The 14,399-nt window shown below is 39.6% G+C and overlaps 2 protein-coding genes across 6 annotated transcripts in view; one reads left to right on the plus strand and one right to left on the minus strand.

The window, feature by feature from the left end:
* RBKS (ribokinase) overlaps window positions 1-12,193 on the minus strand; it is a 104,398-nt gene extending 92,205 nt beyond the window's left edge. For both annotated transcript variants that reach the window (XM_036263412.1, XM_036263411.1), the window contains exon 1: window positions 12,102-12,193. In XM_036263412.1, coding sequence (XP_036119305.1) covers window positions 12,102-12,193 — 92 coding nt within the window. The remainder of the gene's footprint in view (window positions 1-12,101) is intronic.
* Window positions 8,665-14,399, plus strand: part of BABAM2 (BRISC and BRCA1 A complex member 2) — a 400,292-nt gene continuing 394,557 nt past the window's right edge. For 3 of the 4 annotated variants that reach the window (XR_004959724.1, XM_036263410.1, XM_036263407.1), the window contains exon 1: window positions 12,578-12,687. The gene's annotated coding sequence lies outside the window, so the exon portion shown is untranslated. Of the gene's footprint in view, window positions 8,727-12,577; window positions 12,688-14,399 lie in introns of those variants that run through there. The other variant, XM_036263408.1, reaches the window with a different exon arrangement.

The raw sequence follows: 14,399 nt of genomic DNA on the forward strand, positions 1-14,399 counted from the left end.
TCAGTTCGGTTCCTGGCCATGGTTGGGGTCATGTGGGAGGCAACCAATCGATGTGTGTGTGTCTCTCTCTCACATTGATGCTTTTTTATCTCTCTTTTTCCCTCCCACTTTATCTGAAGATAAATGGGAAAAAAATATCCTTGAGTGAAGATTTAAAAAAAAAGATACAGATAGTTGGAATGGCAAGTGCCTATGTAAATAATCATGTGGGGAGGTGAGAGCAGGGCAAAAGTACTGTGTATGACTGCAGCCCAAGGAGAAAAGTAAATCAGTTATTAAACAGAAATATAGTCAGAATAATGGGGACAAAAAGGGACCACAGCCTTCTTCATTCTTTTTTTTTTTTTAATCCTCATCCGAGGACATTTTTCCATTTTTTGTACAGACAGAGTGGAAGAGAGAGAGAGGAAGAGAGAGAGAGGGAAACATCGATGTAAACGGGACACATCAAGTGGCTGCCACCCGCACGACCAACCAGGGCCGGGGACAAACTGCAACCGAGGTACATGCCCTTAGCGGGAACCGAACCCGGGCCTCTCCGGACCGCAGGCGGACGCTCCAACCGCTGAGCCAAACCGGCCAGGGGCCTTCTTCATTCTTAATATGTGGGATAAAGAATTGAGTACAGAAGGTGCCAGGAGAGGCTTATAGGTCAACATATTAAAGACATATTTAAAAATGAAGATACTATCTAATGTCAATGAATCTTTCTGAAATATATATATATCTTTACACCCAGGTGAGAAAAGTCCTGAGAAAGAACAGAAACTTGGGACAGGGAGGTACTTAATGAGCTAATTTTGGAACTAGAAGCTGCAAAAGGAGAAGGTAAGAGAAATACATATGTGTATATGGGAATTTAGGGAATAAGGATTGGACAACTATAGGATGGCATATAAGGTATATGGGAAAGCCAGGATGCAGAAAAAGAGAGCAGAAAGGGAAATGGTAAGACTAAAGCACTTATCAAAGTTCCTGATGAAAGAGCTTTGCATTTATTTAAGACAAGCAAAGTATGAAGTGACAAATAACTACAAAATTGATATTTTATTTTCTATTTTGTGAATTAATTTTAGTAATGCTTAAATTCCGAAATGACTTCTGTCACCATGCTGTAATTATCTAGGCTACTTCTTCCTGCCATCTGCTGGTGTAGGTTAAAGAAATACAAATGGAATTAATTTTATCCTAAGCAAATATAATTAGAAGGATAAATCAGCATACAAAAATGTATTCTGGAACCAATTATTACAAATTTTAATTTATCTACTATTTTTGGGTTTTGGTGCTTATGCTTCTTCCGCATTCCCATCATCATGAATATCAAGAACTGATTATATTACATTTGAGCTTCACAATACATTTGTAAGACGTGTTAACATAGGCCGTATCATCTCTGTTTTAAGGAGAAAGTAAGAATTCAAGACAGTAATGGCTTATCAAAATGCATGTGGCTGTTGGGTGGGTGAGTCTAATTTTAATTCAGGTCTTATGATTCCATTGCTATGATCTTTAAATTATATTATGCTACTTTCTTCAAAAATTAGCTTTCTCTCGATTTTTAAAAATGAGAACTTTTAAGATCTACCTTCTTAGCAACTTTAAAATATGCAATACAGTATTATTAACTATTGCCACCTTGCTGTACAATACATTCCCATGACACTTACTTTGTAACTAGAAGTTATGCCTTTTAACCCTATTTTACCTATTTTGCCCACCCTCCCACCACCTGTCTCTGGCAATCACCAAATCTGTTCTCTGTGTCAACAATCTTTGGTTTTTTTTTTTGTTGGTTTTTTTTTAGATTCCCATATAAGTGAGATCATATGGTATTTGTCTTTCTCTGTCTGACTTATTTCAGTTAGCATAATGCCCTCAAGGTCCATCCATGGTTGTTGCAAATGGCAAAATTTCTTTCTCTTTTATGACTAAAATATATTCCATTGTGTGTGTGCATCACATTTTCTCTATCAGTCCATCTATCCATCCATTGATGGACACTTAGGTTGTTTCTGCAGCTTAGTTATTGTAAATACTGCTGCAATGAACATAGGGGTGAAGGTATCTTTTTCAGTTAATGTTTTTGCTTTCTTTGGATAAATACCCAGAGAGAAATTGCTGGATCATATGGTAGTTCTACTTTAATTTTTTGAGGAACTTCCATAATGTTTTTCATACTGGCTGCACTAGTTTACATTCCCACCAACAGTGCACTGGGTTCCCTTTTCTCCACATCCTCACCAATACTAATTATATTTTGTATTTTGATAATCATTCTAACAGGTGTGGCATAATACCACATTGTGGTTTTGATTTGTATTTCCCTGATGACTAGTGATGTTGAGCATCTTTTCATGTACCTTTTGGACATCTGTATATCTTCTCTGGAAAAATGTCTGTTTGGATTTTCTACCCATTTTTAAATCAGATTGTTTGCTTTCCTGCTATTGAGTTGTATGGATTCTTTATATATTTTGGATTTTTTTTCTCTCTGTTTTGACTATAGTGTTGGACAGTCAGTTGATATAACTGATAAATATTTAACATTATTAATATAAGCATAAATATTAACCCACTCGAGCCCCATACCTCTTGCTAAGTGGCCCCAAGTATAGCACTAGAAGCAGCCAGCCTTGGTTCACAGCTTGGCTTTGCCTGGGAACCTCCATGCCTAGCACCATCTGCAGATCGCTTTGTAGCTTATGCCTGGTGACTCCGGGTGGAAAACAGGCAATGGCTGACTTTGCCTCACAGCCAGCACACCCAGTGGACAGCTTCAGACCATGTCAAAGCACTACCACCCAACCACCTCCGCAAGTGACACACTCAAGGAATGGACTCAGTGGATATTAGAGCCCTGATGAAGTAAGTCTTGCTTGGTGTGGTGGGCCTCTGCAGAGCTGATACTCCAAGGTGGTCAGAGGTCAGTGGGCATAGCCAATCCTTGCAGCTAATCAGCCTGAGTAAATCCCACCCATTGACATGCCAGCAGCAATCAAAACTCAATTACAAAAGAAGGGTGTATAGTCCACATGAGGGGTGCACCTCAAGGGCCCAGCTGGGTTGATCAAGGAGGCTGTGCCACTGGACCCTACAGTTTCCCAGATAAGAAAAAGCTAAAGGAGTTCATCACCACCAAACCAATATTATATGAAACGTTGAAGGGTCTTCTTGAAGATAAAAAATATGAACAATAAAATGGCAATAAACACATATCTATTACCAATTGAATCTACAAACAAAATGAACAAGCATAACAGAAACAGACTCCTAGATACAGAGAACTTTTTGTTGGCTGCCAGATGGGAGTGGGGTTGGGGGACAGGTGAAATAGGTGAAGGGATTAAGAAGTAGAAATTGGCTGTTAGATTGAGGAACCTCAAAGGGAAGGGGGCAGGGAGGGTGGGAAGAGATAAACCAAAGAACTTCTATGCATATATGTATAACTAATGGACACAGACAATAGTGTGGGGAAGGCAGGAGAAGGGTGGGAACGGGGGGGGGAGTCAATGGGGGAAAAAGAGGGGGGACATCTGTAATACTTTCAACAGTAAAAATTAGTTAAGCCCCCCAATAAAATAAATAAATAGTAACAAACTCTATATTAAAAATGACCTATATAGTTCATTCCATTTCCTCTATTTCTTTTGGCTGTGACACTAAGTGATGTTACGGGGGAGAGAGTGGCAGCCTCCTCTACAATGTCAAAATAGATTAGTGTTCATTCTTAAAATCTTATTAGTATTTCAAATCTCTTTGCATATCTGATTTCCTATGCCTGCGGAGTTTTTTCCCTGCTTCTGTGCTGAGCTTATCCACATGCATCCTTTACAGTTCAACTCAGATGTTACCTCCTCTAGGAGTCCTTATGTAATAGTGTGGGTTGGTTGCCCTGCCTCTGTGTTCTAGCAATCTATGAGCGTTTCTCTCATAGCATGTATCACATTCACTTCTGCATCACTATGGCATAAGACTGTGCCTATATACATCATGTGTCCAATAAACATTTGTTAAGATATGTAATACATTAATTATGCCAGATACCATTTCTTGAGTGTCTATCATAAGATAAATACTGCACTAAGCACTTTGTGACCACTAACTCACTTAATCCTTACAATAACCCAGTGAAAAAGTTATTATTTCAATCACCATTTCACAGATAAGGAGAATGAGAATCACATTAAAAAACATACCCAAGCTGCCCTGGCTGGTTTGGCTCAGCGGTTGGAGCGTCTGCCTGCGGTCCTGAGAGACCCGGGTTCGGTTCCCGCTAAGGGCATGTACCTCGGTTGCAGTTTGTCCCTGGCCCTGGTTGGGTCATGTGGGTGGCAACCACTCGACGTGTCCCTTTCACGTCGATGTTTCTCTCTCTCTCTCTCTCTCTCTCTCCCTCCCACACTCTATCTGAACAAAAAATAGAAAAAAAAAAAATGTCCTCAGGTGAGGATAAAAAAAAAAAAAATAAAAAATAAAAAAATACCCAAGTTCACTTGGTAGAAGATGGCAGAGCCAGGATTCAAACCAAGGTTGGTCTGACTTCACAAATGTCCTTAAAGCTGCTCGGACCTATCTCTATTTCATGTTTTTATAATTTCTTATGTAATTTCTGGTAGCCAAGCTTCTGAAGAAGACTGGAGTTTTTCAAGCTGAACCAAGATGCTAATATGGAAAGACCAAATAAGGTGCTCCTTTCCCTCGAGTTCAGAAGGAATTAACACAATGTTCTCAAATTTAACTTTTCTTCTTAAACCCTTGGGCTCATTACTCCGTGTAAATTACAATTTAATAGAAGAGAAAATGTAATTTCATGTGAAATATGAATATAGTTAACTTAAGCTTAATATTCTTTGGTATTCCACAAAAAGCGCCATGACTTCCTTGTACTCTACAACCTCTGTGAGTTTGATAAACAGTATTTTAAAGAGTAGTTTATTGTAAAATAACATGTTTGAAATGAATCCAAATATATCAGAACTCACATTAAATGTAAATGGATTACAATTCTTTAGATAAAAAACAAACAAAAAATTATAGCCAAAGAAGAAACAGAACCAACCAACTAAAAGACTAAATCTAGCTATGTGCTTTTTATAAGACATACACTTAAAACAAAAGAACAGAGAAAGTTTAAAATAAAAAGATGGGAAACATTGTATCTGGCAAATATCAACTAAAATAAATCCAGATAGCTTTATCAATGTCATCCAAAATAAAGCTTAGAGTGCAAAGAGATAAAGATGATTACTAAGTTTAACCAAAAGATTAAATTGAGCAGCAAAAGGTTCTAATTCTAACACACACACACACACACACCCCACACAACTATGAGAACTGACAAATTTACCATCATGGTTGTAATTTTAACACAATTCCTTAAGTAAGTGACAGATCAATCAGACAAAAAGAACAGTCTGTTTAGAAAATATTTGCTGACCCTAACAGGTTAAGTTAGAAGTTAATAATAAAAAGATAAATTAAAAAGCTCCATATGTAAAGAGATTTAAAAAATGCTTCTAAATAACTGATGGATCAGGAAGACATAATAATATTATTTAAGAAGTAGTGCCCTGGCTGGTTTGGCTCAGCGGTTAGAGCGCCAGCCTGCGGTCCTGAGAGACCCGGGTTTGGTTCCCGCTAAGGGCATGTACCTCGGTTGTAGTTTGTCCCCGGTCCTGGTTGGTCGTGTGGGTGGCAGCCACTCGATGTGTCCCTTTCATGTCTATGTTTCTCTCTCTCTCCCGCTCTGTCTGAATAAAGAATGGGAAAAAAAAAAAAAGTAGTGAAAATTGAATTTCAGTTTTATATCACTCATTGAAATTGAATTTCAATTTCATATGAGTGAAATCATATAGTTCTTAGCTTTTTCTGGCTTATTTAACTTAGTATAATATTCTCAAGTCCATCTATGTTATCGCAAATGGCAGTATTTAGAAAAATGAAACTCAGAGACACAGACAACAGTATGGTGATTTCCACAGGGAAGGGGGTGAAGGGGTGGTAGAAGGGAAAGGGGGCTAAATATATGGTGACGAAGATGATTTGACTATGGGTAGTGGGTACACAATGCAATATACAGACCATGTATCATAGTAATGTATACTTGATTCCTATATTATATTGGAATATATATAATATATTCCTAAATTATATATTATTTTATATATCATTTATAGTATATATCATCCAGGAACTTTTCCTGTGTTCGCACAAAACCTGCAAGTACTTACAACATCATACTGCAATGATCTGTTTTTCTGTCTGCCTTCTTCCTTGGACTGTAAGTTCCTCAAGAACAATGACCATGTTTTACTAATTATAGTATCCTAGAACTTGGTGCAGAGCCAGTATTTCAATATTATATACAAGTAATCAGAATACTGGAGCAACTTTCATCACAAAGCCCTCCCTACCTTGCTCTTCCAAGAATATAGACACTAGGGCACAAAGAGCTGGCAAAGGAATGGATTATAAAGGGACTGCTTAGTAATACCACACAGCACGTGCTCTTTGTCATATGTAATTTCCTTTTTAACATATTTTCTCTGAAGGGACCAAAATGAGCCAATTTCCTATTAATGATTTATTTTGATATTAGGGAATTCAGGTGACAGAAACATGTTTAACAAAATACTATGTTAAATATTGATTGGTAACTGATAAGCAACTTGCAAGACCACTTTAAGAGGCAGAAAGAATAATACAGGCTATTATATTCCTGTAATATTGGGAAAGCACAGTATTTTTTGGACCAATATTCCTTTGGCTTTTGCTTTCCTGAAATTATGACTGCAAACATTTTTTATGTTCTAAATATGACAAGTCAGGAAGCTTCTGGTATAACACAGGTTAGAGAGTAACTGTAACATGTCAAACACATTCTAGGTGCAGTATAAAATTTTGGCTGATTTAAAAAAATTAATGTTATAGTAACATAGGTCCAATGTTTCATCTACTTTGGATCTAAAATCTTCTAAATTCACTTATTCCACTATCCAATTAAACTCTTTTGAGAACTAAGCAATCATTTCCTGACTTGCCAAGAATTAAATGTGGGTGCTTGGCTGAACATGAGCCTTATCTCTCAAGCCATCACTTTTACTTGGAACATATAAAGGAATAACCTAGGGTTTTAGTTGACATCATAGTCTATTGCCATGGAAATGTAAACATGGGTTTGTATTAGACTTGTCTCAAAGCAAGTTTTAGTGGTACAGAGAGACTGGGAGACAAGAGATAAATTATGTAAAAAATGTATCCTTTAAATGTTGGAGTGCCCTAGAAGCTTAGACCCTCAGTGATCTCATCCTGCCTCAAGGCTTTAAATACCATCTATACACCGACAACTCTCAAATTTATATCTTCAGCTGGACCTCTCCTCTAAAATCTGAACTCATTTTTGTCTTCTTCACTGCTTCAGTGGTCTAACAGGCACCTCAAATCTCACAAGTCCACCCTAAGCTCCTGATATTGCCCTCTTCCTACCCAACTTGCTCTGCTCTAAATCTTCTGTATCTCAGCAAAGGTAACTGCCCCTTCTGCTTGCAGAGGCCATAGAACTTGGAGTAATCCTTGACCTATCTTGTACTCCTCAGCAAATCCTGTCAGCTCTATATTCAAAATACAATCAAAAGATACTCACTTTCCCTATTTACACTGCTTTTAAGCTACCATCATTTCTTGCCTAGATTATTGTGATAGACTCTGAACTGGTCTCCTTGCAGCTGCCCATGCCTTGCTTCAGTCAATTCTCACATAGCTCTCACAGTGATTATTTAAAATGGCCCTGGCTGGTTTGGCTCAGCAGTTAGAGTGTTGGCCTGCAGACCAGAGAGTCCCGGGTTCGGTTCCCAGTGGGGGCACGTACCTGGGTTGCAGTTTGTCCCAGGCCCTGGTTGGGGTCGTGTGGGTGGCAGCCACTCGATGTGTCTCTTTCACATCGATGTTTCTCTCTCTTCCTCCCTCTCTCCCTCCCGCTCTTCAGCAAAAAAAATGTCCTTGGGTGAGAAAAAAAAATAAAATGTCAGATTATGTCACTCCTCTGCTCAAATTCGCCAGGGGATTTTCATCTCATTCAGGGTATGACCCAACGTCTTTGAATCAATTTTCTTTAGCCACACTGAACTCCTTGTTGTTCACTTGTTGGGCATGGTCCCACCTCAGGGATTTTGCATTTGGGAAGCCCCAGGTATCTGTATGGCTTACTTCCTTTCCTCCTTTAGATCTTTACTCAAAATCAACTCAGCGAGGCTTTCTCTGGTCAATGATCTAAAATGACTACTCCCACCCCCCTTTTCTGTTTTATTTTCCTCCTTAGCATTTATCTAATATACTATATATTTTACTTATTTCTATTGATACTGTCTCTTCCACTAGGATGTAAGTCCCACAATGCAGGGATTTTGGGCTATTTTTCACTGCTGTATCCTTTGCACCTAGGAAAGTGCTTGGCACATAGTAAAAATCAATAAATATTTGTTGAATGAATAATTGAAAAAATGTGTAATATATGTCATAAGAAATAAAGATTATTAGTGAAAGCATGATTAACCAAGGCCTATAAGCCTAATGTCTAAAAAAGTTCATTTGTTATTTGTTTTTCATGGTAATCTATCTCTGGAGGAACTGACCTAATTTTCCATAAGAACAGGCTTGATTTATTTTAGCAATGTGGAGCTTCAGAGATGACTGTTCAAGAAGGAAGAGAATAATGATAAATATAGGTAGGTATTAAATAATGTCCTCTTTGCCATGTTAGATGAGCTAATGATTTTTAAAAATTATTAGTACAGAGCTTACTATTCATAGAGGACTAAAATTAGAAATGAATAAAAAAAGTAGCTCATTGATTGAATTAGCAGAGTCTGGCACACAGTAATGTAATATATGAAGTGAGTTGGACTTGGATGTCATCCAAGAGGGCTTAGTTACTGAAGTAGTTTTATTTCTCGTGATTCTACAATATAGGCATGGGTGTCCAGATTGGTTCCAGTTAAACTTAGAAATAAATAAGGAATAGTAAAGAAGATACTATCTTTAGACCAGGAAATTATAAGTCCTTAGTTATTATTCCTTATCAGCTTACTAAGTAAACAGTTAATGAATGTACAGACTACAAGCTCTCAAATTAACTGTAGATGAAAAGGGCAATAAATACGAGACAGAGTTAGAGGCAGAATGATATAATGGAAAGATAAAGGTTGGGAAACCTGAATTCCAACTTTCAGTATGCCACTGTGTTATGCGGTGAGTTAGTCAACCTCTCTTAGTTATCTCATCTGTAAAATGTGGATGATGGATTGATAGGCTTCAATAATCCTCTAAGTATAATAAACCTTTTGACTTTAAACTTAACCAGTGGTAGGCAGAGTAATGCCCCTCTCATCCTTCAGCCTGCCCCAAAGATGTCCACATCCTGAAATTTTTTTTTTTATCCTCACCTGAGGACACTTTCCATTTTTTGTCCAGATAGAGTGGGAGGGAGAGAGAGAGGAAGAGTGAGAAAGAAACATCGATGTGAAAGGGACACATCGAGTGGCTGCCACCCGCACGACCCAACCAGGGTTGGGGACAAACCGCAACTGAGGTACGTGCCCTTAGTGGGAACCAAACCCGGGTGTCCCTGAACCACAGGCTGATGCTCTAACTGCTGAGCCAAACCAGCCAGGGCCTAATCCCTGGAATTTATGTATATATTATATTACATGGCAAGAGGTAATTAAGATTGCTAATAAGATACCTTGAAATAAGGAGAGTATCCTGAATTATCTGTTTGGGCCTAATATAATCACAAGGGTTCTTATAACGTAGAATGGGAGATAGAATCTTAGTGTCAGAGTGACGACATATGAGAAAAACTTGACTGACCAATTGCTGGCTTTGAAGATGGAGGAAGGGGCCATGCATCAAGGAATGTGGGCAGCCTCTAGAAGCTGGAAAAGGTAAGAAAACATTTCCCCTAGAGCCTTCAAAAAGGAACACAGCCCTATGGACACCTTGATTTTAGTCCAGTGAGATCTGTCTGAACGCTGACTTCCACAACTGTATTACATTTGTATTGTTTAAGCCATTAAGTTTGTGATAATTTGTTACAGCAGCAATAGGAAAATACAACCATGATATGTATTACAAGCAGCAAAGCTGGACTCAAGTTTATCACAGATTCAGGGCTTTATCTAAAAATACTATACTCAGGTATTTTGTAAATATCTTCAAAGGTAGAAGTAGTCAGATACCATCAGAAGTTTGTATAAAAGTCATGGGAGACAGTCTATAGGGGGAACATTACAGAGGTGATCCACAATGTAAGACAGTTTACTTATCTATAAACTGAAGGGCTGGGATAAATAATTTCTAAATTCCTCTAGCTCTGAAATGAGATTTAAAAATCCTTTCTTACTCTTCTGTCATTTCACCTATGGTAAAAATTTAGCTAGATGGATTTTCTAAGGAATAAATTATTTTAGATGTCTGAAGGTTTATTCCTTTAGGTAAAAAACTTTCAATATATTTGGTGGAACTATTTCTAAAAAGAAACACATGCCCTGTTTTTATATAAAATTTAATGGGTACCATATTATCTATTCTTGAAAAGAGTCATATTACTAACATCAATTACTATAGTGGGCTGTAAGACAATGATGCTCAAGAGAGCAGTCAGCAAACTATAGCCTGAAGGCTGTTTTTGCAAGGCTTGGGAGATAGCAATAGTTTTTACATTTTGAAAGAATTGTTTAAAAAAAACAAAAACAAAAAAAGAATAGACCCTAAATATTTACTATCTGGCCCTCTACAGAAAGGTTTGCTGAGTCTTGCTCTACAAAAAGATGTGTAGGTCTCTTCATAACTAGATTGAATTCAATGCTGCCAAGGCTCAAATATTTGTGGGAAAACTAAGGCTCTCTGGCATTTAAAAATCTTTTGTTGCTTGTTACACTCTCCCATTCACTTTCAGGTTTTGGACAATCATAGGCTATATCTGTCCCTAACAGTCTCTCCCTTTTCTACTCTCCACTTTTCTAATTTTGGTCTGGAAATTTGAGCGTATAAACATTTTAAGTTATATAAGATTAAATTGGTTATGTGAAGACTGTAGAACTATTTTCCAGGTAAAATACAGGTGTCTGGTGCAGGGATTTGGTGACTTATTTTGATTGTCCCAAGGCCTTTTTATTTATTTCTAGGTTCTCTGCCATCCTTTGGAAAAGCAAGGTTGCAGGGCAGATGAGGTCTTACTGTAGTATGCCTGATCATTGTTTATTTTTATAATATAAGAATAGTATTATACTGAAAAGCTGTTCACCAAAATATTAAACTGAAGCAATCTGCGTTTTCTTGGAATATCTGTGTGTGTATGTTTTACATGGATACTACTTTTATAATCAGAAAAGCCACTTTAAAAAAAAAAGGAAGATAAACTGAAAGGATCTCCCCATCTAATCTCACCAATTTAACTCAATTATTTTCACTCAGCATATTTTCTTTCATTATTTGATCACTTTAAAAAATGGTTGTACATGCTGTGTTTGCCAGTTTTTATTTTGACGCACACTTGGGTTGCAATTGGTAATCCATGGTTGCTATAATATTGTAAAATAATTTGTAAATATGTACTACTGCAAGGATGCCAACAATCAATATGGTGAAAGATGACTGACTGACTGCCTTTTTGACCCCTGCTCCACTCATTTTATAGAAGTTCAGATGAAGAATGCACAACTTGGACAGTGTTCTGGGCCCTTTACTTTAGTCCGAAAGCAGGCACATTAGATTTTTTGGGGTAAAATGACTTGGCCAAACTCACTCGGTTAGTCGGGACAGGCTCAGCAGCATGGTCAAGAAAACAGGAGCAAGGCTTTTGGAGGCGCCTCTAGTACCATTAGAACCTTCACTACACCTTGGCCTTTATGTTCCCTCATCTGACAAACTTATCCTACCTTCTGCACCCCATCACGGCACACTGCGGGCTGAGGATACCTGTAGCTCATACCAAAAGCTAACACTCTCCATCCTCAAAGCCCCAGTGACACCGCAGGGACAAGAGCACACAGTCCGCTCCCTCCCGCAAGCCGGACTCTGCGTACTGGTCCCAGACTAACCTGACCAGGTCGGTCATGCAGGAGCCCACCACCACCACCGCCGCCGCCACCTCCTCCTGCCACTGCCTCCCGGGTTCCCCAGACGCGGCCATTGCTCAAAGGTGGTGCTCTCCAATCTGGAAGCTGCCCTTTACCCTTTGGTCGGCCCCGTAACCAGAGACGCCGCTCCTACGCTCCCTAACTACCCGGGCCTCACAGACGCCTACGCGGGTCGCCCACCTGAATGCCCGAAATAACCCCGCCCACCAACTGCTCCCAGTTCTTCCAGAAATTGTCTCCCTGTACCGCCTCCCATATAAGGCCCTTCTGATAGTTCCAGACTCCAAGTTGCTCGCCACGCACAAGGAGAGCGCGGAAGAAGGAACTTTCAGGCACTACGTAGACGCCTTTCCGAGCACCCGGCTCGGTGCGGCCCGAAGCGTGCACGCCGCCAGACTGGGCCGCAGACGGGGCGGGGCTGGCGGACGTCCGGGGGCGCGCACGCATCGGCCTGCGGTGCGCGCGCAGGTCGGTGCGTCGGTCGGGGGCGCGCTCGGGTAACCTGTACCCCACGTAGTCGCCGGTTACCGAACGGACTAAGTTCCAGGTACCTAGACTGGGGCTGGTGTGGGGAGGTTGGATCCCGAGTTGCACAGGTGGTGCTGAGGACCGTGGTTTAAATATGCCCAGAGCTCGCCTTCCCTTCCTATAGAGAAGGCCCCCATGCCAAAGATGCTCTGCTCATCCCCATCACGCTCTTCTCCTCAAGAACGAGACCCGAAGGCCAGGCGTTACTCTTTCTCCTTGTCTAGTCGGTGCCCGGTCCCTGGTTAACCTGCTTATCCTTCCCGCTTGAGGAGGGGATCATAAGATTTGGCAGAGTGCCCCTTTTAAATGCCTCCTAGAGTGGGGTGGTCATTCTTCGGGTCGTAGCCGGCTTGTTTTTCTTGAGTGTTGCACCTTGGATAAATTACTTCCCTAGTGTAACTTCCCTCGTGCGCTGTATGACGTCGACGTGACGCAGCTGGACGCTACCCCTTTCCGTTCCATGACGTCAGCAGGGCACATGTTTCCGTGTTTGTCATCCCCTCTTAATTGCACGAAACTGGAGGACGCTTTAGACGTCTTTGTATTCCCCAGGTGGCCGATCAAAGGACCTTATGTGACCTTAGCTTGAGGCAGCAGACACCTGTAAAAATTGTATTTCTGCATTTTCCTTCTGTAATATGTCAAAATAAGGAAATACAAATTTCCTAACTAGCATTCAAGGGAGGCTGGCCACCATACATTTTTGCCTGTCTGCGATCTATTAACAGTGCTGAGATGTGTAAAAGCTACTGCTGGGGGATGATGCCCCTCAGCCATGCCCGTGGCTCAAAAGGACTGCACTAAAGGAGGTATATTTTGTGCCCTCTGATTTTGGAGTATTTTTCCGCTCTCTTTTAGAGAAGTCATAGGACCTCATGGTTGAAACAGATTTTACACTGCATGAAACCTTGAACTGTCAAAAAATAGTATTTTGGCTTTTCTGGAAACAAAGACAAATTTATTTCATCAAGTGCCATTCTAAGGTCATGACAGTTGCTGAAATGGAATGGGTTGTTGTCACCATAAGTATAGTTTGGCTTCTGGAGCAGGTTTGTTCCTTTTACCATTTGACTAGTGTGATAAGTCAGGCCAGTTTCAGCAGTAGGCCAGCAGTAGTCTAAATTGTTTCTAGTTGCAAAGCAACCATGAGTTTAAATTTATGCCATTTTGTCCAATTTTTAGAAGATGTATACATACTTAAAAATTCACTTTCTTGCTTTCCTCTGGTGATTGAAGTCATGTTTATTTGAGAGGAAAATGAGAATAGTGGACTTTGAGGGAGATATGGATGTGAGTTCTGATCCTTCTATTGCAAGGTTGGTGACTTTGAACAAGTTAGTTAATCTTGCTGAGTATTAGTTTTCTTATCTGTGAAGTGGAAACTACTATTAATCAGAGGACAGGGTTCAGGGGAAGTAAATGAAATTACAGATATAAGTGGGTAATACAGCACTTGATACTGAGTAAATGTTCAGAATGTTCTCTTTCCTTTTTTCATAAAAATGAGAGATAAAATTATAATAGACATTTCTCATAATTAAGATTATGGGAAAAACAAGGAAGAATAATTTTGTAATGCAGGTGAGATCCCCTCCCCCCAGATAAGTATTTTTGTATTTGCATGTGATCTAGATAATCATCCTTTCAAGAACTGTGACATCAGTGGTTAGAAAAAAAGGTGCAAATAATTGCAGAATAGAAAAAAGTAGGCTTCAAAATGATAATATGGAT

This window comes from Molossus molossus, unplaced genomic scaffold (genome assembly GCF_014108415.1).
Source record: "Molossus molossus isolate mMolMol1 unplaced genomic scaffold, mMolMol1.p scaffold_m16_p_15, whole genome shotgun sequence".
Lineage (NCBI taxonomy): Eukaryota > Metazoa > Chordata > Mammalia > Chiroptera > Molossidae > Molossus > Molossus molossus.